The following is a 27,021-nucleotide window of genomic DNA, read 5'->3' as shown; positions in this document are numbered from 1 at the left end:
ATGGCTTCTTTTGTTTTGAACAATTATGTGTTTCGTTTACACTAGGGGTGACCCCTAATAGTTGAAGATTCGGTGCATCGATATGCAGGACCGGATTCGACGACTGATCTCATGGTCGAATCTTCGCGGGTGTTATGAAACGAGGATTATACCATTTTGGCATTATGGGTGTGCTCAATATTAGTGTTATAAAGACGTGTCTCGGCGCTGAGTGGTTGCCCCTTTAAGGGCACTGAGCTTCGCACCGGACGCGCCGCGCCTTTAAAATTCGAACAAATATACACCAACGGCGGCATTTGATGCCTGTCCGCGGCGATTAAATGTATATTTCCCTCAAATCGTAAATGTACTGATTTCACCCTGTGCTACAAGATACACTCATCGTGCAGTGATTCAAAATTGAGCGTGTGCGCGGCGCGTAATGTTCACGTCTGCCTGGTGTGAGATACCTGAGACACGGCGCTGAGCTTCAGTCCGGTGTGCGACCCCCTAAGAACGTGCAAACGCACTCAAGTGTTCTCCTCTCTAGGCAGGTATTTTTTTAGGTTTATTTATCAAAATGTTCTTTTATATATTTGTGTGATGTTCTGTGTTTCGATCGCAGCCTTTAAATGTGAGATAACGGTTAATTTACGAATGTGTAGTGTATAGTTTTGATCACTTTGTTAAAAGTGGTGGCTGTGTGCCTTGTGTAAAGTAAAATAAAAATAGTCTTAGCCTCCTGCTGTCTAGTGTTCTGCCCTTCCCAACCCGTTTATACCGTTTATTTTTTTCTATGGTTTACATACACACAGATGATTCGACTATCGATCGACCATATGAGAGATTCGAAAATTCTGATTCGAATGTGTAAATCCTTAGTCGGGGACACCCCTAGTTTACACTGTAACAAAATCCGCAAACTAAAAATCCAAGTCAAACTGCCCAACTAAAGGAAACACTGATCACCATAATGGTGACCAAACTTTTTCAATAAAACATCAAAATCTAAACATGTTAATTCACAATAAGAGCTTCTATAGATGTCTTTCAGGGTTGGAAACAAACTTTGCAGGACAACAGCTCACTAGGACCGAACTGAGGAAAACAATAGTATAATTGTACCCTATAAGGACCAATTGTGTACCTTTAAATGTACAGTTATATGTTTTGTTCCCCAAGGAACAAAAATTGTACCTCCACTGTACCTTTTTGTCTGAGAGTGTTCTGAAGAATGTGAGTGACTAAAAACTGATGCATTGTGGGTGGTTTGTCAGGGGTTGCTATGCTATGTGGATTGCAGAAGTTTTTTCCTCTCTATATTATTCTGGTTAAATTTATTCAAAATGAAAAAAAAAAATGTAAAATGTACATCTGGCACATTTGACATTTGATTTCTACTTTGAAAATTGAGTCCCCTCTTGAATTATTTTGGCTTATTTTACATTATTTATGGTTTGCACCTGCTGAAGAGGCAGTTCGTTGACCTCGGATAGCTTAGATGCATGATTTCATTGGCTGCTTGGGTATTAAACTTCTCCATGATAAATATGCCACACTGTAATATCCTACAAAAGAAGGTGTGTTTTATATTTCCACAAGACACATAAAAGTTGAATGGCATGTGGGAAAAAACAAGAGAAGGTGTTAAGCGCCAGATACAAACACTCCACTTTATTAATAGATCACCCTGCCAGTGAGGAAGAGCGTGTTGTGGTGAGCTTAGCCTTGAGCTAGCATGTGCTGTGACAGCTCAGATAACAGTTAGTGTAGACTCCAGTTGTTCAGAGTTAGAGGCAATGCAATTTATTTAGTAAACCTAAGCTTGAGTTATTTAGATGGTAAGCATTGTGCTACTTTAAAGAAGCCGGTAGGACTCCAGATCTCCATATTTCTTATTGACCCACATGTCCAGCTCAAAAGTTTTGTTTATTAGGTGGTTGATTATGATTTCACTTTTTGTATATTTAGTTAGTGTGTGAAGTTGCTGTTTGAGAATAAACAACATCTGAAAAGTTACAATGCTAAAAGTTCAAAGCAAAGGGAGATATTAACTTTTACAGTTTTTAAGAACTACAACAAAACTACAATGGAATTCTTACCATTTGGTGACATCACAAAGCTTCAAATGTACATTAAAGGGTTAGGTCACCCAAAAAATAAATGTATGTCATTAATGTCTAATGTTGTTCCACACCCATAAAACCTCTGTTCATCTTCGGAACACAGTATAAGATATTAAATATTTAGTCAGAGAGCGCATATGCACACTATACTGTCCATGTCCAGAAAGGGAATAAAAACATCATCAAAGTAGTCCATATGTGACATCAGTTGGTTAATTAGAATCTCTTGAAGCATCAAAAATACATTTTGGTCCAAAAATAACAAAAACTACGACTTTATTCAGCATTGTCTTCTCTTCCAGGTTTGTTTTCAATCCTCAAATAAAGATTCAAACCGTTATGAATCAACGTATTGATTCATGATTCATGAATCATGATGAATCACGAATCATAAATCAATACGCTGATTTAAAATATTTTGAATCTTTATTTGAGGATTAAAAACAAAGCCGGAAGACAATGCTGAATAAAGTCGTAGTGTTTGATATTTTTTGACCAAAATGTATTTTTGATGCTTTAAAAGATTCTAATTAACCAACTGATGATGTCACATATGGACTACTTTGATTATGTTTTTATTCCTTTATGGACATATAGTATAGTGTGCATACACTTTCATTGAAGGGACAGAAAAGCTCTCTGAGTTTACTAAATATAAATATAAATATAACTAAATATAAATATCTTAAACTGTGTTCCAAAAATGAACGGAGGTCTTACGGGTGTGGAACGACATTAGGGAGAGTCATTAAGGACATAAAATTCATTTTTGGGTGAACTAACCCTTTAAGCTGCCCCTGGGAACATGCAAGAAAGGGCCATGTTGGGCTGCTTTAGAGAAGAGGAAGAGTTGTTGTAGTAGAGCACATTTAGGTGTCGCATCCTTTTCATCTTTTCACTTTTCACAATCACATTTATTGCAATACAGTAAGTTACACAAATGCTTTGAAATGTCATAAAAGCAAGAGGAGAACAAGTTATAACCATAATTAAACTGAACTAAAACCTGTTCTATCTCCAAGCAGCATATATTCTCTGGCTCTGAAGGCATCTTACAAGAGTCCCACACGAGTGTTTTATAGATTATAATGACAGAATATGCTAATTACTCACATGAAAATCAACTACATAAATTGATAAACTAACCATTCAGAAACGAGTCACGACATGTTGCGTTCTACATGTTGTCACTTCTTCTCACATAACCCCTGATTTAGATTTCCACTAATTAGTTCTTCTGTTTTTGAGTGGATTCACATTATTGATGTTCTCTGCTGGAGCTCTACGGTAATGAAAAGCCTTTAAGTCGCTTTGATTGCCAGATTGATTTTCTTTCACTTTGTGAGGTTTTTTGTAATATATTTTTTTCAGTGTGTACAATTAGCATTTGAAGGGTTGATGGACATAAATCAGAATCAGTCAAAAAATCCTCATGTGTCTTAATGTGTAATTGAAATGATTTGCCTGCTAGCAGTGTCATTTATTTTTTGCATCATGTACAGTAAATACACTTAAGGGGAGAGTTGACCCAAAAAATTGAATATCCCATAATTTACTCACCCTCAAGCCATAGGTATATGACATTCCTCTTTCAGATGAATACAGTCAGTTATACTAAAGGGGTGGTTGCATGCGATTTCACTTTTTTAACTTTAGTTAGTGTGTAATGTTGAGCATAAACAGTATCTGCAAAGTTACAGCGCTGAAAGTTCAATGCAAACGGAGATATTGTCTTTTAAAGTCACGGCAGTTTATTGTAGTGGTGGGCGATACTGCAAAATTTGGTATCGATCCGATACAAATACATATAGGGTCAGTATTGCCGATACAGATACCAATACGATACTTTTTACTTAAAAATTACTTTTGTGTTGGGGAGAGCAGTATGTTATTATTTCTGACGTGAATGAATGATCAATTCTTTAGGCAATATTTTTTTATTAATGTATTAAAGTCCCAAAATGATATTAGGCACTGTATAATTTTTTTTTTGTAATGAGATCTTTACAGCATTTAAAAAAAAATATTTAAAAAAATGAAGAATAGCAAAAATCTCCCTTTTTTCTGTGTTTTTAAGTGTTTAGGTTTGTAGTATTGCTACAGTATCGGATGCTCTTTTTACACATATCACAAGTTGCAGTATTATCATTTAGTGCCGTAAAATAGCTTCACACAACGCTTCTCTTCCTCTTGGCCATCCTGATCTCTCATTCAATGTACTATCAGCTTCGCTCACTCAGCTCGCTGCTCCTCGTCAGTGAGTCACGTGATGACACAACAACAAACCAAAGCAGGAGCTGCAGGAGGGGGAGAAGTAGCAAAGTTGGCCAGGATGTGAAAGCAGCATTTTTGCTCAGGATTGTAGGTAGAAGACACAAGCAAAGTATAATAAACATGGAGGAGAGATATTTAAATTAAAATATTGATTAAATTACAACTGTATTGATCTGATCCTAATACCAGTGTTGGCATCGATACTATCGATATTTAAATCGATCTGCCCACCCCTAGTTTATTGCCTACAAAAACGGCCGTTTTGGACTACAAAGACTTTTTCCCGGGTTGGTGACATCATAAACCCTTGCTAGTCACCACAGATGGGATTTCTGCCCGTAATGGTAAGGGGCGTTTCTAGACAACTGGTGCTTGGCACTTCAGCCAATAAAAATACATGAAACTACATTTGGCCATCTAACCAATCTAAGACCATTGCATTTTTCGGAGGGATAGGCTTCATAGAAGCAGGAAGCAAATGAGCCGTTCAAAGGACAGTGGAGACAGCGGTGTGGAATAAAGGTCAAATATAAGAAAAATACTTTAAAAAAAAAAAATATATATATATATAAAAGTATTAAGACATGTTATACTGGGCCCCATAAACACAACCAAGCCTTAAAAAACACGGAAACATCCCTTTAAAAGAGTTATATTAAAACATTTCCTGGCTCATCCAAGCTTTATAATGGCAGTGAGTGGCAGTCCAAAATGTGAAGCCTAAAGAAGTGCATCCATCCATCTATTTGTGTAAGAAAAATGTTAATATTTAAAACTTTATGAAGTAAAATATCTACCTTCTGGCATATCGCCTTCCTTATTCAACTCACGAAGAAAGTGTAATGCCTCTTGCAGTTCAAAACGCTTGTGCTATCGCTGACATCATACTGAATACATCATGTTGAATACAGAAGGCAGTCCATCGTGAGTTACATATTTTACATTATAAAGTTTTAAATATGGATATTTTTCTTACACAAACCCATCGATTCACTCCAGAAGGCCTTTATTAACCCCCCAGAGATGTGTGGAGCACTTTTATAATGGATGAATGCACTTTTGGGGGGCTTCAAATTCTGGGCTGCAGACATTTATTCATATAACTGTCATATATATATATATATATATATATATATATATATATATATATATATATATATATATATATATATATATATATATATATATATATATATATATATATATATATATATATATATATATATATATATATATATATATATATATATATATACACCTAGGATGGCTAGAGGGTGAGTACATCATGGGGTCGTTTTCATTTTTTGGTGAACTAAGCCTTTCTTTCTGTCTGTCTGTCTATGTCACCACAGCACAGACAATAATTCTAATGGTAATAATATACAGTTTTAATAATCATTATATTTCTTTGAGAATGGGGAAGATCAAACCACATTGATAATGAAATGAGAAACCATATTGTTGTTTCTAGCTGATAAACAATAAAAACATTGACAGCCAATCAGAATCCACTTTAATTTAAATAGCTTGCGCATTTAAAGTGTCAGACGAATGTGCAGAATATTATTATCTGTTGCTGTGGCCGTTATAATTTAGTTATGAATAGTTATCGTTCTGCAACAATACTGCGGCAGGCTGCAACAATAATATTGGTGAATAAATGCTTAAAATATGCAGCTATTGATCTTTTTTGAAAGTATAACCACATGCATTAGAGTGAGCTCAGCATGATAGAATTGCTCAACAACCCATTCTGTGTCTTTCAACTCATGAACTGTGTATCAAGTGAGTTGGCGTTCTTTAAGTGTCACCATTGTTCTCTCCACAGGACGTTGGTTTCAGTCACTCATCATATCTGCTGGTGTTCAGCCTGCTGTGCTGTCTGGGTATTGTGCTGTGTTTGGCCACATCAGTGGCCGTGGAGTGGACAGGCTTGCGGGTGGCCAAAGAACTGCACCACAATCTTCTCAGTAATATTATTCTCGCCCCAATGAGGTACTTCCGAAACCTTCATATTCCTGAAGTTTGAAATGGTGTGTTTTGTATAATTAGTCATGCATCATGATGTGTGTGCGTATGTATTAAAGGAGTAGTTCACTTTAAATATTAAATTAGCCCATGATTTACTCGAGCCATCCTAAGTGTGTATGATTTTCTTTTTTCTGATGAACACAATCGGAGTTATATTATTAAATATCCAGACGCTTGTAAGCTTTGTAATTACCTTTAAATATATTTATATGTTTGAAGCTTAAAAAATTCCATCATAAATGTACTTCACATGGCTCCGGGGGGTTAATAAAGCAGCGAATCAATGGGGTTTTGTTAGAAAAAATATCCATATTTAACGTTATAAAGTAAAATATATAGCTGCTATAGCTCCGGCAGACCGCCTTCCGTATTCAACTTATGCAAAAAAGCATAATGTCGGACGCAACAAGTGTTTTAAACTGTGTGTGGCTTTACACTTTCTGCGCAAGCTGAATACAGAAACCGATATTAGTCTTTTACACTTTATAGTGTAATTTTAAAAAAGTAGATCATGGGGTAATTTTCATTTTAAAGTCAACTACTCTTTTTAATAAGAGGACATGAGGTGGGCAGCCAGTGTTTATATAGGAGAGAGTTTATGTATGCGAACGTGTCTTGTTTTATTGCTCTTCATCTATGTAAATGCATTTTGTATTTTAAATTTTTGCATTTTCTGTGGAATGCCAAATGAAATATTTAGCAGAATGTCTTAAGTTGCTGTTTTACATACAATGAAAGGGGATAGGATATGGATGCAGCTCTCAAACCCCTGAAGGCCCCTGAAAAAAAAAGAAGATTTTCACAGTGTAATAATTTCAATGTACATTTCACAGAAGACAAAATACATTTTGGCGGAAATAAGTTGCTGAATCTTTTTATGTTCATACAAATATTTACACACTTTTCTGGCAAAAAAAACTGTTGAAAGTAGGAGGGTGTTTTTTTCTTCTTTTGTTTTTTTGTTTTGTTTTTTTGCTGAGTATTTCTTGGCAGCAGCTATTTACACTGAAAATAGCAGCATTTCTATATGCACTAATTGAAAATAGTAATATTATGTACAATATGTAGAAATAGCAAGATTTTCTTTGTAATAAGTGTACATAGTAGATTATATGTATACTCATTGTTGTTGTACATTAAACGGTATGCAGTAATAACAACAACATGTAAATTGATGTATTATATTATTATATTTATTGAAATTATTAAATTGATGCCACCTTACTGGGACAATAAGGCCCTCCCTAAACCTAAATACTAAATGATAAACACACAATAGACACTTTATTTCCACTTTTCGAATGTATTCTTAATTTTTATTGAAAATAAATGCCTTTCCGAGCAAGTTCAGCAAAAGGCTAATTCAATCTGGGGTTGCTACTGTACATAATCTAGTGTCTTCTGTATTTTTTGTTTGGCCTAACCAGATGTCAGTGGGCAGAGTTAGTTTAAATAGCCTTTGCCAACAAGGCAGGCTATTTAGACTTAGTGTAAATAGATACTCTGATATTTCTTTTAGAGTCAAGTGATTTAACCTTTAAAACTGAATACTTTTTTTGTTTGCTTGTTTTCTCTTTTTTTTTTCAGGCTCTTTGAAACGACTCCTTTAGGAAGCATATTAAACCGTTTCTCTTCCGATACCAATACAATAGATCAGGTAGGATGTTAGGATTTATGTAAAGTCATAAAATGTTTCCCTTGGTGATCATTATCAACAACATTTAGCAATAACTTTTTATATCTGCATTTGAATATATCTGTCTCTATGTTTCAGCACATTCCCGCTACCCTGGAGTGTTTGAGTCGCTCCACACTACTGTGTGTGTCGGCTCTGGGTGTGATCTCATACGTTACGCCGGTTTTCCTAATTGTACTAGCACCACTGGCCATCACCTGCTACTTCATCCAGAAATACTTCAGAGTCGCATCAAAGTAACCAATCTGATTAATTTGTAATTTATCTTAAGACATTTACTTCTTCATTTCAGTTGCAACTTTTTGTCCAGATTTGATGTGTTATATTGTGTATATACCATTGTATTCATGAAACTCTTGTGTAATTTTATTCATTTTAAGAGAATCAGAAGTATACGTATAAGTATATATGTTGGTATACCTATAAAGCTAGAAATGTATTCTCAATACTTAGAAATACTTCACCCTAAAAGGACAATTATTTTATTATTTACTCACCCTCATGCGTCCAAGAAGTATGACTTACTTTCTTCAGATGAACACAAACAAAGATTTTTAGAATAATAATGCATCTCTGTATGTCTATATGATTCATGTCAATGGGTGCCCAAAAGATAATGCTTAAAACAGCACAAACAACCATCATGACAGTACTCCCTACAACCCAAGTGGATCACTGTGCAAGGATGCAGCAGCAAACATTAATAAGGAAAGAAAAGGGTTAACACTAACATTACTCCAGGTCGAAAAAATGTGTTTTTACATTGAGCACGTTCTCTGCAGACCGAGCACGATGCGCAAATACACTGTAAGCTCACTCTCGCTTATATCTGAGGTAAATCATTAACACCATCACCACTTACAGTACATGTGGTTTACTGAAGTAAATACATTACAATTGGCTAAAATGAATGCGCAGGTTACTTTTCTGAACAAGAGCGCTCCCAAGACAATGTTTCTCACACTGTTCACATGAATTGTGGCACAGTTCGGCATGCACACGCACACAAAATACAGAGCATCTCTTAAAGGGGTAACACTATATTCCTACACGTTACATGGTGTATGGTGTGGTACTGGTGCGCTCACAGGTCCGCATGACAGTTTTCACATTACCAATTTATAATGTAAAAACTCCCTTTATTTATATTCTTAAAATAAGAGAAATCACTGCTTATTCAGAATTTAAGCTTAGGCTTAAGAGACATGAACTAGGTCTTTGAAAGACATCTATGAGTATGGTTTCACTAATAATAAACATATATTTTGCATAAAGCATGCATATTTGTCCATACTCATGTTGATTAGAGTATTAAGAACTTGAAATATAATAATTTAAGATACATTTACAACTGATACAAATTTGTGATTAAGTTGCGATTAATCGTGAGTTAACCTATGATATGTGATTAATCGTGATTAAATATTTTAATCGATTGACAGCCCTACTTATTACACACACAGGGACTTGCAGCAGCACACAAACTTTTTTAAATATTAAAAATAAAAGGATTCCTCTCTGGAGAAGCATTCAGTCTTTCTGCTCAAATTCCGCCATGTAAATAGTAAATCCGCCATGGTGTAAGCACAACTGGCTTTTAAAAGGAATGGGAGATGAGACTCTGATTGGTTCATTGCACGTTTCAGCCATAACACACCCATGACTCATTAAGAGAATAGGGACAACCCTTTTGGACCATGCACCGGCCACGCCAAACATTTTTTCTGTTATTAAACTAGAAAAGGGGATTCGGAAACGCCCTCAGTGCACCTGTGTCGTGCGCTTCAACTCAGATCGTTGAAATAAGGCTCAAAAGCATAAGATCCCAACCCTCCAAAACACATCATTGCGCATAGACAGAGCATCATATGGGAACGGTCAAAGCTGGTCTATCAACACTCAAGAGCAAATTGACTTTGTGTCTGCAACGATAGTATCTATATTTGCAATAGACTTCAGCTGATGTATTTTCAAAATTAACACAACACAACAAGACAAAGGCGTTAGCTGACACGTCATTAAAAAGTTACCAAAAACAAACCAACACATTCTCACCTGAGAAAGATTATCCCATGTCTTCAGGAATTAAAATCTTGGCGGTTTCACAACCAGAAGCTGTGTAATATTGTGGCATCATTGATTCTTATGGTGTGTAGGCACCAAAAGCTAATTTAATTATTTATATTAATTATTAATCAAATGACATACAAAGTCAATGCAAAGACACAAATAGACGCAAATTCACATTGGGGAACGCAATTGATCACACAATATTTGCCTCAATCGTGTCTTCCAGTGCAAAATTTGCATGGCACGTTGTCACGCAAGCCAATTAGCCAACAGCTTTTTTACATGTTAAAACGTGCATGAAGACATTCCTCATCATGCAATGTTTTTATTTGCGTGAGTAATGAAAAAAACAAGTGATCCTGCAAGTAATCTAGAGCGAGTAGCCCGACGCTGAGCACTCCAAGATTGCGGGTGAGCCATTGTGCTAGCATCCAGTATAGACAGCATCACCGACTATAACGGTATTTGTATTTGCTTGTTGCATTTGCTGTTATTGTGTTGCGTCCGCATCCAGTGTAGTCACCGTTTTTACTTGTAGCACCTGATTGCTACAGATTTGTTTTGCCGTTGATAGTTTTGCCATTAAAACGCATAAATTCAATAGGATATGAATATTTCCTAGTAGAAAATCAAGGATTGCCATCTCGTAGTTACGTTAAATACAGAATGGCGTGAATGCAGCACTACGAAGGTTCCTATAGTGGGAAATTGGACATCAGTGCCCCCTAAAGTCCTATTTACTACTGGGAAAGATAATTTTGATACTCAAATTTTCAAGTTGGGTGTGCAGAGGGGCGAACAATTGCTGCTGTGACTGGTATTCTTTATTAGTTTTGGTACACTGACATGGAACTGCGCAAGCTTTTACAATGCAACACACCCTCACGTGTAAACCCAACCCTCTCTTGAAATATGACAATTTGCCGGGAGGTTTTATACCTTGAGTTTACACTTTATGTAAATGTAAAGGTAATTGTGAAGTCATTCAGAAGTGATGTTAAAGAGGGCTGAACTTAACTATTCAAGAGCATCTCTTGAATACATATGACAGTTGACTGGAAGCAATGGTTTATAGCTATACATATTCATGTTTTTTTAGACCCACTTATTGTTTCACTTCATATGGACTTAAAGGGGTATTTTTCTAAAAAACTTAAATTGTTTTCATCTGAAAAACAAAAGACATGTCCTTTGGTGATGGCATGAGGGTAAATAGATGATGAGGGAACCTTGATTTTCGATTCAGATGTTTAGTGTTAGTGAGCTGCATGTTTTGTATTTGCAGAGATCTCCAGCAGCTAGAAGACAGCACCCAGCTTCCTCTGCTCTCACACTTCTCTGAGACAGTAGAGGGGCTCACAACCATCAGAGCGTTCAGGTGGGCAAAATCATAGGTTTGAGTGCTTTATTTGCTCATCTGTTGACCGTGGCAGTCACTCTGGATGGGAGCATCTGCTAAATGCCTTCCATCAAAAGTATTAAACAGATGCGTCTTGTGTTTTTCCTCTCTTAGGTATGAGCCTAGATTCAGACAGAGACTTCTAGAGTTCACAGATGCCAATAACATGGCCTCTCTCTTCCTCACAGCGGCGAATCGCTGGCTGGAGGTTCGAATGGTGAGCTTATAAGCCACACAAGTGTGACATCTGTAGAGTTGGTACACATAGAGGTACCCTCTATGTCTATGGTGGTTACAGCCCTGGCTAAAGTAGAATTTACTTCCTGATCAACTCAACAGTAACTGTTATACTATTGTATCTCTTGTGCAGGAGTACATTGGGGCCTTAATTGTCCTGATAGCAGCTGTGGCCTCCATCACAAACTCCCAGTACAATCATCTGTCCACTGGGCTGGTGGGGTTGGGATTCACATACGCCCTCATGGTAAGACTACATACACATACGTCTTTCTTCATGGTGATCATCAGCAATATTGGATACCTTCTGTTCTGTTTCTATATTTTATCTCTCAGGTGTCCAACTACCTGAACTGGATGGTGCGTAATCTGGCAGACATGGAGGTGCAGCTGGGAGCTGTGAAGAGAATAAAAGCCCTACTGAAGACAGAACCTGAAAACTACGAAGGTCTGCTGTGTGAGTATCAGTAAACACTGGATATATGTGCTACAACTGCTTCTCATATTCACTGAATTCGTTCACTCAGCATCTGTCTCCTTCATTTCCTCTGTTCTCACATTCTGTCCATCGTTCTCTGTATATATTACACCTCTTATCTCTTTGGTTGGATGTTTCTCTCTCAGCTGCGTCTCAGCTTCCAGAAGGTTGGCCTCGGCGGGGTGAGATTCAGATCCAGAATCTGAGTGTGAGGTACGACAGCACCCTGAAGCCTGTCCTCAAACAGGTCAATGCTCACATCAATCCAGGACAAAAGGTACAATTATACATATATTTAAGAAAGTTAATTTTCTTAAGAACGTTAAATAATTATATTGAACTTATTAAATATATAGAGGGTATGCAGATGATGTCAAAGTAGGTGGAGTCACTGCGGTTACACCCACTGAGTGACAAAATTACTGTGTAAAAAATTGAAAAGATCTGCGCGATTGAGTATACAAATAGATTCAACAAGAAATCTGAGCTATTTCACAAGATGCTACAGATAAGAGAAGCAACTGGAATCGCAGAAATACCTGAATCTCTGGAATCTAGGCAGCGAAACCGTTTTGCAGATACCGTTTTATATCAGATATTGAATTTTGGGGTAAAATCATACCCTAGGTCATTTATTGTATTGACAACTCATCAATTAAATGTTTACCATCTTATATTCCACCTAACTGTAAAGTTTTTGTCAGCGTTTATTGAAAAAAAAACAATCCACTATTTTATTATCCATATATTATTAGTTTATGTTTACAACAAGAGTTACAGGGCTTCTTCACTATTTTTATTGATCTATCATTCTCTTTGAATTTAAGGGTTAAGATATGGGTAGGGTTAAGGCTATGTTTTCGGACAGGAAAGTTATTCCAGGAACATGTCTTACTTGGCAAAATAACAGCGACCATGTAATGTAGGACAAACCCAGATTACCTTAAAAAAAGGTCTTGGCATTAACACCCGCCAACCCACCAAATTCGGGTGCATTTCAGCAGTGATGTTTAACTGCAATGGCGTGCTTCAATACTAGCCACTTTGGCAGGTTGACTTTATATATGTATAGAACTGAATTTTATATATATATCTGAGAACTAAATTTAGTTATATTTTTGCTGCTTATTGCACTTAAACTGTCAAATACACACAAAATAATTTCAAAATGCCTGTCTTGGTGGGTATTCACGTAAACACAGTCAGTTGTTTTAAGTGAATGTAAATCGTTGATAAAGAATACACGTGTAACAGTATAATGGATCCATGCATCAGGTCTTAAAGTGACAGCAGCCTAATATTCCTGCTGCCAAATTGTTATTAAAATTAATATTAAATGAATACAATAAAAAGTATATATATATATATATATATATATATATATATATATATATATATATATATATATATATATATATATATATATATAAACATTTTATTAATTAAAATATCTATATTGCAGGTTTTTCTCCATGCTATCAATGTCAAATTGTGGCCAGTGAAAATCTGAGTGGCTAATAACTTTGGAAAATCACTAGCCGCAAGTTTAAATAGATAAATAAATAGATAGAAGCGAAAAGGATTCTTAAATAGATTCAGTTTACAGCACAGAACTAGTCTGCCTGATGGCGACAGCTGACAGATAACTCAACTCTAAGTTTGTACAAAATATATTGGACCACTGATTTCCTTGACACGTTGATTTTTACCAACAGATCCTGTCTGGAATTATGACCAAGCATCAATTCAGATTTCTTTGTATAGCTCTTCACATTTTCTTGCATTTATATGTCAGAAAACCTGATTCCTGGCAACATGTCAATGTATATGGACCACTGGTTCTTGAGTTCTGAATATTATTCTGAATATATTATAGAATCCGAATTAGACTGTCAGTCTAACTGCCCCGGGTCGAGTCAAACCACAGCTCCCCCTATTAAAGCCATTCATGTTGAGGATGTTTTGCCACTCGTGCCCTGTTTACTCCTGCTATTAAAATGCGTTTTGGTCGATCAGATCACAAGTGGGCGGCGTAAAGTACAGGTGTAAATGAAGTCTAAAACGTTTTGAGCTTATCTACTTTTGACCACTTCCAGAGACAGTTGAAAACACATTTGACTGGATTTCTTTCATAGTGTAAACGCTCATATGTTTAAACAGCCACAAAAGATGCCTACTCTTCACCTTCTGACCTAAAGAGTAAACATTATGGGAAGCGCACAAGCCAGATAGGATTTAAACTTTGTCAGCTGAAGACAAAATTTGGTTTGAAGACAAAAAATGTATCAAGCACGATGTCCTCCTGATTTCTAATACACACACACACACACACACAATTTTTGGCTGGTCTTGCGGTTCAGATTAGAAACTAAAGCTGAGGCTCTCCACAGGTTTTTCCGTCGTGTCCAGGTGCAAATCATATGCAAATTGCACAAGCTAATTTTGTCCTTTAGATCAAAAGATATGAAAAAAACATAGATTTGCATAGACCCTCCCCTCGTAGAAATCAGGACAGAAGTGGTTGAAGGTGGACAATAGAGACGGATTAAGACGGAATGTGTCTCCCTCGTATACTTGTGATCCGATCGACTAAAACGAAAAATCTTAATACCAGGGTCTCAGTGTGACTGAGGGAGGGGTGTGCCCCGGCGGGAATGTCTATATATATACAATTATTATTATGATTACGTATTGTGTTAACCATTTAACCTTTACTTTGTGTTGATCTGTTACAGCTTGGAATCTGTGGTAGAACAGGAAGTGGCAAGTCATCTTTCTCATTGGCCTTTTTCCGGATGGTGGACACGTTTGAGGGTGATTCTCATTTTTTATTAAGGTCTAGCTTATTTAATTCGTTCTACAGAGTATACAATATGTGGCATGGATTTTAAGTCTCTATACTCCAACAGGGCGAATAATCATCGATGACATCGATATAGCAAAGCTGCCTCTTCAGACACTGAGGTCACGCTTCTCTATTATTCAACAAGATCCCTTTTTATTCAGTGGAACCATCCGGTGAGTCTCTTGAAGCCAAATATTCTAGACATTTTATTCATTTACAATAATAATAAAAAAATGCACTTTCAATCAACATAATAAATTTGAATTTCACAGACCAAACTGCCTCATTCATATATTTTATCATTGCTGTTTTCTCTCTGAATCTACCATAGCTTTTTGTCCCATTTCAGGGTTTTTAAAAGCCCCATTACACATCAGAATGGAGCTGTAGAGCTAAAGGATTTCTGGGGCAAACTGAATTTATAATGAGATAATACATCATCATACATCTTTAATATCTAATTTTCTTGTGTTCAGTTTTAATCTAGATCCAGAGATGAAGGCCACAGACTGTATGTTGTGGGAGGCGTTAGAAATCGCACAGCTTAAACCTGTAGTTAAAACCCTGCCTGGAGGACTAGGTAAGACACCTAAGAGTCATAAAACATGATAGAGACTGATATAAATCAAATGTTTAAGTAGTTTGTCCTTATATTAATATTCTTTCATAATTGAATCACTCTCATATTCCAAACCTACAGTATGATTTTTTCTTCTTCTGTGGAACATAGAAGATTATGGGCCCTATTTTACAAATCTAAGCGCATGGTCTGAAGTGCATGACGCAGGTGCACTTGGACATGCCATCCAAATCCATTTTTGCTAGTTTAACAAAAAAAATGGCTAGGGTTGCACCTATTCTCTTAATGAGTCATGGGTGTGTTGCATTCGCTATTTACATGACGGAATTTACAAGCTGAAAGACTGAACGGTTCTCCAGAGAGGAATCATTATATTTTTAATAATTAAAAAATGTTGTGTGCTGTGCTCTGTTTGTAATAAGCTGAGTTTGTGCATGTTGTGCACCTGCCTATAGGCACATATTACTAACGCACCCTTTAAATAACAAAAAAAACTGCGTTATTGACTTTAGACCTGGTTTTTGTTGGTCAATGGCGCAGTCGTTTACAGTTGCCTCAAAATAGCAATGCACTTGAACACAACTGGTTTTCAGACCAGCATGTCCTTGGGCAAATAGATGGACGCAAGAGCATTTACTTTTTAAACAACGTGGTGCTGGACATAAAAATGATAACTGCGTCAGGCTAAAACTAGAAAAAAAAACTTGTGTCACGCCTGGCATTGCATTGCCCCGGGTGTATAATAGGGCCTAATATTTTGAAAAATGGCACTATACTGTCACTATAAGAAAAGGGGACCAGTGTATATACAGGTTTGCGATGATATGAGGGCAAGTATATGACAGAATTTTCATTCTTGGGTAAACTAACCCTTTAACCATGTCATAGGAAATATGTTTTAATGGAAAAGTTTATTCAATGTTTAGATAAATGATTGACAAAAACATACGCCAGATTTTTTTGAATATTATGTTTGATGCATCAGGTTTTTATGTCTCATACTACAGTGTGATAGTGAGAATATAGAGCTCATATTCAAGGAGAAAAACGATATGGCAAAAAAAGTTAATTGAAATTATGATAGCTTAAAATGTAAATCAATGTGATCTTTTAAGCCGTATAACAGACTGCATACAAAAAATGCCTAAAAATATCTGTTGTCACTCTATATCTCCCATTTAAATGGTAATTTTATGATGAAAGCTCTGTAGTTGTTAATGTGTAAAGCAATACATTGATGCTTGACATATGTACAAACAAATCTTCCTCAAAAGCCTGATGTATCATATTTGATAATAATTAAGCATGAGCGTTGCTTCAGTCCAGAGTGTTGAAATATTACAAAAAATTAGTTCTTACTTTAGATTAGGGTCCAATTCTTTCTGTTAACTATTTGCTTATTAGCATATTTCTATCATATTTGCTGTTTATTAGTACAGTCCCTGACAAAAGTCTTGTCGCTTATCTATTTTCTAGAAATACCTGATATTAACCTGACTTTTAATTAATTAATTGGTGTTAGAAATAGCTCATATGAAAAGCTAAATCCCTCCCAAATGATGTTTAATGCACTGAAATAAATAATTTTCACAGAAAAAATATTTATCATTTAATCAAGACGGAAAGGTCAAATTTTGGCAAGACAAAAGTTTTGTCGCCTATACAGAAATTGAACAAATTTACTGCAAATACAAAAATATGTCAGCAAATTAAGTTGTGGCGCTGTGAGATCCAAATTTAATATCTTGTATGACTTCCATGAGCTTGAAGGACTGCATCCATGCGGTTTGGCAAGGATTCATACAATTTATTGATGAAGTCATCAGGAATAGCTAAGAAAGCAGTCTTGCATGCCTCCCAGAGTTCATCAATATTCTTTGGTTTCATCTTCCATGCGTCCTCTTTCATCCTACCCCACATATGCTCAATGATGTTCATGTCTGGTGACTGGGCTGGCCAATCCTGGAGCATCTTGATCTTCTTCGCCTTGAGGAACTTTGATGTGGAGATGGAAGTATGCGATGGAGCACCGTCCTGCTGCAGAATTTGGCCTCTTTTATGGTTGGGAATATAAGAGGTAGCTAAGATTTCTTGGTATTTTAGACTATTGATGTTGCCTTCCACCCTGCAGATCTCTCGCACACCCCCATACTGGATGTAACCCCAGACCATGATTTTTCCGACACCAAACCTCACTGTTTTCTGGGTGAATCTCGGATCCATTCGGGCACCAGTAGGTCTCCTGCAATATTTGCGGTGACTGTGGTGTAATTCAACAGAAGATTCATCTGAAAAATCCACCTTCAGCCACTTTTCCAACGTCCATCCTTTTAGCAGGCTGTGGGCCTTGGCAAATGCCACACGGTTTTTCAATTGTCTTTTGTTTAGTGCTGGCTTCTGGGCACTGTTTCGACCATGGAGGCCATTTCAAAACAGAATCCGACAAACTGTTCTGGTTGACACAGGGACTTCAGGTGACCAGGTCTCGTGGAACTCTGCTGCAGTGGAAAATGGGCTGGCCTTGGATTTTCGAGCCAACAAACGGTCCTCTCGAACTGTTGTCTTGCGGGGTCTGCCTGACCTGAGCTTGTCAAAAACGTCTCCAGTCTCTTCAAATCTTTTTTTAATCCTCTGTACTTGAAGCTGAGACACATTGAAGGTGTCTGCCACATCAGCAGTGGATCTGGTCTTCAGCCTCATGATAATCAAAACTTTAGTCTCAGGGTGAATCTTAGGCATGTTTGCAGAGGTCTAGTTGCAGTTGATGTGAAGGTCTAGCGTACTGGGGATCTTTTTATACACACTTGAGACCTAATTGATCCATTATTAGTCACAGGGGAAGCTCATATGACAAGGTGACAACACTTATGTCTTTGCAAAAAATTAACTCAATGGGCTTTACTAAGCTGTGAATATTAGAATACTTTTTGAAAGTTTAGTTTTTCACTGAAACATTATCACAAAAGCTGGTGGGATTAAAATGAGCCATTTCTTGTAAAAAAAAAATCTTGATTAGAAATATATTTCAGCGGCACTTTAGGTCAATTTGTACACAAGCGACAAGACTTTTGTCAGGAACTGTACTTATAAAGCACATATTAATGCCTTATTCTGCATGACCATATTCTACATCCCTTAATCCTACCCAATACTTAAACTTAAAATATACAACAAAACCTTACTAACTATTAATAAGCAAAAGAGTTTATCATGGCAAAAGTCACAGTTGATAGTGAATATGTGTTCCCCGTAAGTTTTACCCTAACTATTAAAGGTTCAATGTGTATATGTTAGCGACATCTAGTGGTGAGGTTGCGAATTGCAACCGCCCACTACTCACCCCTCCCTTTCGAAGCACACAGAGAAGCTACGGTGGCTGACACAGGACAAAGATGTCATCGTCTGAGAGAGCAGAGAGTGATTAGCGCTCTGTAGAGAAGTTTGTCCATTTAGGGCTAATGTAGGAACATGGCGGCGCAAAATGGCGACTTCACTGTAAGGGGACACGTGGTCAATCTAAGGCAATAAAAGCATAACGGTTCATTATGTAAGGTCTTTATACACCACTAAAAACATAGCTATGTTTATTATATCGCATTTCTGTCAATATAGCCTCATAAAAACTACACGCTGCACCTTTAACTATAACTTTTGCATCATTAAATTCTTAATTACTACATTTAGATAATTGGGTAGGGTTAAGGGATGTAGAATAAGGCATTAATATGTGCTTTATAAGTACTAATAAACAGCCAATATCATATGCATGCTAATAAGCAACTATTTAATAGAGGGAATTGGACCCTAAACTAAAGTGTTACCAAAAGATGTTTTTACATATACTTTATAAAAAACATTGAAGTTTTCAAAGCAAAAGCGATCCAGAACCAAAAGCTAAAGAGGGAATTCAGAATGATACTTTAAAGCCTTCACTTTGCTAAAAATATAAGCTATCAATCAGACTACAAAGGCATGTAGCAGATTGTGTACAACAGAAGAACAAAAGTTTTGATCATGTTGATAATTTAGTGGCCTTCAAATGTTGTGTGTCAAATATGATACAGTAGGTTTTAAGGCCTGTATAAGGCCTGTAAGGCCTCACAACAAGAACAAGAACTATATTAATGTCCACTTCAACACGCAATAATGCAGTGTTTATTATAGGTGTGTGCTGATCTCTGCTTTAAATGCTCAAATTTGATTCTGATTGGCTCTCAGTTTTTTTATTGTTTCTTAAATGAAAAAAAAAAAAATCATCCTGAAAGTACTTCTAACAATATTGTTCCTCTGTGTTATCTTTATGGATGCAATGTGGACTTCCCTATTCTCATAGAATTAGAATGATTATTAAAAACTTTATAGTTAAAGCTATTGTCCTTGGTGTGAATGGGCCTCACTGTCAGGCATTTATGCTTTTATGAATGAAAGCGCTTGCGTATACTTCTCAGCAGTCTCATTCAAAATGTATATCTTATTTTCGAGTGATTCGCAGAAAAATGGCTGCGCTTCTAGAAGGATGCAGATCAAATTGACTGTGCGGTGAGACGGGATAATCACATCACCTCCGGACATCAAACCAGCTGTACCAACATTTCAGACTGGAAATCAAACGCTATCAAACAAATGTAAATATATGACAGATGACACTTTTCCCTTGTGTTTCAGATGCCATAATAACAGAAGGTGGGGAGAACTTCAGCCAGGGGCAACGTCAGCTGTTCTGTCTGGCACGCGCATTTGTGAGGAAGAGCAGTATTCTGATTATGGACGAGGCCACTGCTTCCATAGACATGGCTACGGTGTGTGTGTGTTTGTGTGCGTGTCCGTGCGTGCGTGCGTGTGTGTGTGTATGTGTGTGTGTGTGCTTTGAAGTACAATAGAGATTAAGAGAGTCTAAGAGGTAGAAGGAACAACCCCTGGGGCCACAACCTCGATTCGCTTCACACTACTCTCAAGCACACCTCTCTTCCGACCGCTCCGCTCCTTTCATCTCGCCTGAAATGAACTGTGGCTGTGCTAAATGCACTGGCTGGGTTTAATAGAGGAACACACAGTGAGGGTCAATTTGATAGATTCAAAATGAAAGGAAAGCATCCGTGTGAAAAGTACTGGTGTTTCTACACCTCCTACAGACTGACATAAATAATTCCAAATAAAAATGGCTAGCCAGCTTGAATGTAAGCCTTTGTTTGTTGTTTGATTTAAAGGGATAGTTCACCCAAAATTGACAATTAGCCCTTTATACTCACCCTCAAGTCATCCTAGTTGTATATGACATTCTAGATAAAATCAGAGTTATATTAAAATGCTAAACATTATAATATCAGTGAATTGTTGGGTCATTTTTGAAGTCCATAAAAGTGCATCGATCCATCATAAAACTGCTCCACACCGCTCCCGGGGGTTAATAAAGGCCTTCTGTAGAGAAGTGGTGCGTTTGTGTTTTTAAAATTGTATAGACTAAAATAACTAGTGTAGAGCAGCTATATGATGGATAGATGCACTTTAATGGATTTTTAACGACCCAACAATCCACTGCCTTATAAAGCTGGGAACAGCCAGGGCATTTTTTATATAACTCTGATTGTATTCGTCTGAAAGAAGAATGTCATATACACCTAGGATGACTTGAGGGTGAGTAAATCATGGACTAATTTTCATTTTTTGGTGAACTATCCCTTTAACATTAAAGGGGTACGTCAGCGCTGGAAAGATGAATCTGTATTTAAACTGGATCATTAATGTAGTAGAAATGTGAAATTATTTTTGAATTTGGTGCCTTCTAGACTGAGAAAAGCACTATGGCACTCTTATTCGAATATACTCCAGGGTTTCTTCTGATACAAAGCCATATGCTAATCACTGAAGTAACCCTTTAATGGCAGGCTTATAAGAGGCTGCTGTCACTTTAAGACGTTATGCATGGAGCCAATATAATGATACTTTCACCCAACTGTTCAGTTTCCCGCTAGCCATAACCTGTAATTTTGACACATAAGCAAAATGATATGAGTATTGCGTTCAAGCGCAATAAGCCGCAAAAGTGAACTGATTTCAGCATTTGTGAGCTTCAGATGTGCACCACAGAAAGTTTAGTTATTAATTATGCTCTTAATAACTCATCATAAAGTTCGTCCGGCTCTTCTCATTCATCCGTGCTTCTTTCCTGCTCTATCGTGTTTAAGCAGTCCTGCGCTGCATGGATATTTACATACAGATGAACTAGAGAAAAATCTATATTGATTGATTTTGTCATATCATCCAGCTCTACACCCCAGCCACACACTTTGAAAACCCCTGATGTAAGTTATCATTATAACACTAATATATATATATATATATATATATATATATATATATATATATATATATATATATATATATATATATATATATATATATATATATATAAATCAATTAAATCCTTACTTAAATTGTTCTAACAATAATTAGCACATATTAGCACATATTTTATTAGCACATATAATAATAAAATAATATTAAATTGGAGTAATGCATTTAAAAAGAGACTTTTAAAGAGACAATTATTTAAACAAAAACTATATTATATAACATTATTAAGTAAAAAAAATAGAAATTATAAATTATTTTATTACATAAAAATGTGTATAAAATGTTGTTAACCTATCACTCGAATCATAACATAACAATGCTCTTTAATGTATAGTAAAATGTAAACTATATTTAATGTAGCCATTTATATATATATATATATATATATATATATATATATATATATATATATATATATATATATATATATATATATATAAACAATAATATATACAATACAATTATATAATTAATATAATACAATGCTCTTTTTAATTCGTTTTTTTTAAATGACTAAAAAATTATTAGAATATGTTTTACATAGGCTATGTTAAAATGTATGTAAAACATAAATATGTATATATATATATATATGTATATATATATATATATATATATATATATATATATATATATATATATATATATATATATATATATAATGTTCTGCCATTTTATGATATAAATTATAAAAAAGTTATATTTATTTATAAAGATGAATTATAATTAATATAATACATTTATACAATAAATATAATATAATATAATTAATATAATATAATAATGCTCTTTGTAATAGGTTAGATAAAAAATTATAATATAATATAATAATAATATAATATAATGATCTTTTTTAATTGGTTAGTTTTAGCTTATTATATTATATTAATAATGCTGTTTTTTAATAGGAGAGCATTCTACAGAAAGTTGTGATGACTGCCTTTGCCGACAGAACTGTGGTCACCATCGCTGTAAGTCGCCTGCTAGCTTTCTTTCTTTAATATTCAAAGTCTAAAGCATAACAGCATGAGGATGATTTAGTGCTTTTAATGATTAAGAGGCATGTTAGCCAGATCAAACTAGGTCTCAGCCACTTAACATCATTATGTGTGTGTATGTGTTTGTATGTGTGTGTGTGTGTGTGTGTGTGTGTTTCCATAGCATCGTGTGCACACCATCCTGAATGCAGACCTGGTGATTGTGATGAAGAGAGGAGTCATTCTGGAGTTTGATAAACCAGAGGTTCTCCTTAATCAAGAGGACAGCGTGTTCGCGTCGTTCGTGCGAGCCGACAAATGAAAGTGCAATTGTACCATGATTAATGCATTATTTATTACTGTAATTATTTATCACATTTGTAAATAAAATGTTAATCATTTATTAATAAAAAATATATAAACAACCCGCACTCTTTACATCTTTCCATTTTTTAAAATTAAATTAAAAAAAATACAAAAATGTATATAGAATTGACTGATTCAAAACTTTATATAAAACAATAATTCATATAATTTAAACTTTACATTGATTGTATATTGTTTTTATATTCTAAATATCCTAAAGTGGACTTAAAACAAGTTCACCAAGATTACTAAATACTAAAGTAAAGTCAGGGTAGACGAAAGCAGACAAAAACTCTATAAAACAGGTTTAAAAGTTGTGAGTTGTGAAAATTATTAATTTATATAGTTTGTACTTCACATTGCCAAGAAAATATATGAATAAAATGTTCTGTGAACTCCATGACTTACAGGATTAGTAGCCTTTAATGTATTTTAGTACAGTATTGTTGGCTGTAGTCTAATATACGGTAGTTAGAACTGATGCAATATGTTTATTATTAATGAAGAGAGTTATATTCAGCACTGTTGTCTATAGTACAGTATGCAGTAACACTTTCTTTTACAGTGAGGACACTATACAATAATGTCACATGTACTGTAGTATTAACTATACATTATGGTGTGGTGATATGGGTCAGTTTTGGGGTAGGGTTAGGTGTAAGGGAAGTGTCAGCAGTGTAATTTGAACAGTAACTGAATTACAGATGTAATAACATGCAGGTAATTTTAAAATCTAAGTACAATGTAAAAACATGTGTGTACACAATAAGTGCAATTTACCAAATTATTAATTTAAATGTTAGTAGTTGTTAAGCCCATCTAATATAAAGTGGGTGAAATTAATTCACCTCAGAACTAGTACAGCCCTAAATGTTTTTTTTTGTAGTGAAGTATAGCACAGTATGTTATAGTAGGCTATGATGTTAGGGAACGGGTTGCTATTTTGTATTTTATTCTGTAGTTTATAGTCTCTAAAAGCTAAATATGTTGCTAATTCACAGTTAAAGTTATAGTATATATTATTAGTTATATAGTATAGATTGTCTCGTGCAAACCTGCACTGACACTCATTTTTATTTTTAATGAGTATTGTAATATAGCAAGCTATAATACATAATATAATTTAGTAATAGCTATATAATACAGTAATACAGTGTCTATAATATGGTACGCTAATCTGTTAATAAAGCAATAAATAAGAGAAATTTAATATAAATGTTTTAAATGGGTTACGGAGTTAAAAAAAACAAAATATGGTCTCACTTGTTAACATTGATTAATGTATTAACAATCATGAACTAACAATGAGCAATACATTTGTTACAGTATTATTAATCTTTGTTAATGTTAGTTCATAAAAAACAGTTGTTCATTGTTTGTTCATGATAGTTCAAAGTGTATTAACTAATGTTAACAAATACGACTTTTGAGGAATAAATTGCTGTAGAAGAGCAATTCATTATTAGTTTATGTTAACTAATGAAACCTTAAAGTGTTACCATCATTAATAATGCTCTTTTTAATATATTTTTATATTATATTATATTATATTATGTTTAATATACTCTTTTTAATATATATATATATATATATATATATATATATATATATATATATATATATATATATATATATATATATATAGCAGGCTAAGAGTGTAGTGGATTCTAGTTTCTCTTTTGAACTGGAGCTCTTACTATAGAAGTACTGTAGGCTACAGTATAGCATGACGTTTAATTGTTAACGCAGAGCGGTGAATCTGTGGTAAAGTTCGCATTCAGCACGCATGCCCTGAGCTGAGTGAGTCTTTCTGAAGTCACGTCTGAGGATGTGCTAGAAAAATATCCGGTTGCAATTGACTGGCAGCGGCAGCCGGATCACTAAAAGTGGCGTCTTCTTCCCACGGGACCTCCTCACCTCATGAGAGCGCTCGGACGCACACCGACCGCAGCGCGGACAGAAGATGAGCGCACTTGCCTTGTTACAACTTGCGAAACTGTAGTATGGACCAGCTATGTTGTCCCGAAAAGGACTCATTCCCGATGACTATTTGCTGACTCGGTTGGCGGAGGATGTGTTACAACCCAAATTCGAGACTAAATCGAGGAAGGCGCGATTCGTCGCCAAGAACGGAACGTGCAACGTCGCTCACACGAACATTCGCGAACAAGGACGCTTTCTACAGGACGTGTTCACCACTTTAGTGGATCTAAAATGGCTTCATACTCTGGTGATCTTCACTATGTCCTTCCTATGCAGTTGGCTGTTGTTCGGGATGGTCTGGTGGCTCATCGCCTTCGCGCACGGAGACCTGGACCAGAAAGGTGACGACTTTGTGCCGTGCGTAACGGACATCCACTCGTTCTCCTCCGCCTTTCTGTTCTCCATCGAAGTGCAGGTGACCATCGGTTTTGGAGGACGGATGGTCACGGAGGAGTGCGTATCGGCCATCGTGATACTCATCATCCAGAACATAGTCGGTTTGCTGATCAATGCCATCATGTTAGGATGCATCTTCATGAAAACGGCGCAAGCCAACCGGCGAGCGGAAACGCTCATCTTCAGCAAACACGCGGTTATAACGGTCCGAAATAACAAGCTGTGCTTCATGTTTCGCCTCGGGGACTTGAGGAAGAGCATGATCATCAGTGCCGCCATTCACATGCAGGTGGTGCGGAAAACCGTCACCAATGAAGGCGAGATGGTGCCTTTGGACCAGATAGACATACAGATGGACAACCCGGTGGGCACCAACAGCATCTTTCTGGTGTCGCCCCTCATCATCAGTCACGTTATTGATAAAAACAGCCCGCTGTATGATCTATCCGCGGATGGGCTGCTGCACGAGGACATTGAGGTGATTGTCGTACTGGAGGGGGTGGTGGAGACAACCGGCATCACCACCCAAGCGCGGACCTCTTACCTGTCCGAGGAGATATTATGGGGTCAGAGGTTTGTGCCAACGGTGTCCCAAGAAGACGGGATGTATGCTGTGGACTATTCCAAGTTTGGAAACACCATTAAAGTGGCCACGCCGAGCTGCAGCGCGCGGGCGCTGGACGAGGCGGGAGGATTGGAGAGGTTCAAACTGAAGGAGTTCACGAGCGCAGGCGCGTCAGTGAGGAGGAGAATCAAACGACAGCACACCAAAGACAAATGAACCTGTTCTGCCGTTAACCTCCTGAGACCGAATAAGAGTTTTTTTTTGTTTTTGTTTTTTTGTTGTTGTACTGTTATAAAAAAAAAGAACCTCCTTAATACAACAAAACTGTCCACAAGTCCACGTCAGTGGACAAATGCATTGGTAAGTCTCAGGAGGTTAATGCTGAAATATTACGTTTGTATGTACAGGGGGGAAAAAAACAAGCCATATTATATATTAATATTAGCCTATATATGTTCGCTTAGCGAGAATATTCGGATCTCTAAGAAATGCACTGTTGAAACTAGGGGAGCGGGGCACAAACTTTGATTTTCTCACTTTGTGTAAATCAACTTGGGGTTCTGAGTATTGATTTTTTTTTTTCCCCACATTAATTTCACACGTCTTGTACAATTATGTGTTTGTTTGTTTGTTTGTTTAGGTTTTTTTATTTTTTATTTATTTTT

General features: G+C 36.1%; 2 protein-coding genes across 6 annotated transcripts in view; both read left to right on the top strand.

Moving 5' to 3' along the window:
• Positions 1-23,470, top strand: part of abcc8 (ATP-binding cassette, sub-family C (CFTR/MRP), member 8) — a 120,705-nt gene extending 97,235 nt beyond the window's left edge. For 4 of the 5 annotated variants that reach the window (XM_067435751.1, XM_067435750.1, XM_067435752.1 and 1 more), the window contains 14 exons: positions 6,208-6,374; positions 7,998-8,067; positions 8,185-8,342; positions 11,462-11,554; positions 11,690-11,792; positions 11,946-12,059; positions 12,149-12,269; positions 12,437-12,567; positions 15,026-15,104; positions 15,200-15,308; positions 15,612-15,715; positions 20,381-20,514; positions 22,978-23,040; positions 23,231-23,470. In XM_067435751.1, coding sequence (XP_067291852.1) covers positions 6,208-6,374; positions 7,998-8,067; positions 8,185-8,342; positions 11,462-11,554; positions 11,690-11,792; positions 11,946-12,059; positions 12,149-12,269; positions 12,437-12,567; positions 15,026-15,104; positions 15,200-15,308; positions 15,612-15,715; positions 20,381-20,514; positions 22,978-23,040; positions 23,231-23,368 — 1,584 coding nt within the window. In that variant the 3' untranslated portion in view covers positions 23,369-23,470. Of the gene's footprint in view, positions 1-6,207; positions 6,375-7,997; positions 8,068-8,184; positions 8,343-11,461; positions 11,555-11,689; positions 11,793-11,945; positions 12,060-12,148; positions 12,270-12,436; positions 12,568-15,025; positions 15,105-15,199; positions 15,309-15,611; positions 15,716-20,380; positions 20,515-22,977; positions 23,041-23,230 lie in introns of those variants that run through there. The other variant, XR_010901544.1, reaches the window with a different exon arrangement.
• Positions 23,471-25,124: 1,654 nt separating this feature from the next.
• kcnj11 (potassium inwardly rectifying channel subfamily J member 11) lies at positions 25,125-26,627 on the top strand. Its single transcript, XM_067435754.1, has one exon. The coding sequence runs from the start codon at positions 25,427-25,429 to the stop codon at positions 26,570-26,572; it is 1,146 nt and encodes a 381-aa protein (XP_067291855.1). The 5' UTR covers positions 25,125-25,426; the 3' UTR covers positions 26,573-26,627.
• The last annotated feature ends 394 nt before the right edge of the window (positions 26,628-27,021 follow it).

The sequence above is a fragment of the Pseudorasbora parva genome, chromosome 25, assembly GCF_024679245.1.
Source record: "Pseudorasbora parva isolate DD20220531a chromosome 25, ASM2467924v1, whole genome shotgun sequence".
Taxonomy (NCBI): Eukaryota; Metazoa; Chordata; class Actinopteri; order Cypriniformes; family Gobionidae; genus Pseudorasbora; species Pseudorasbora parva.
Note: the sequence above shows the minus strand (reverse complement) of the source record. Positions and strands in the feature narration are given on the sequence as shown.

Excerpts from the sequence above, each read along its gene's own strand:
- kcnj11 (XM_067435754.1), top strand. The coding sequence starts at position 25,427 with ATGTTGTCCCGAAAAGGACTCATTCCCGATGACTATTTGCTGACTCGG.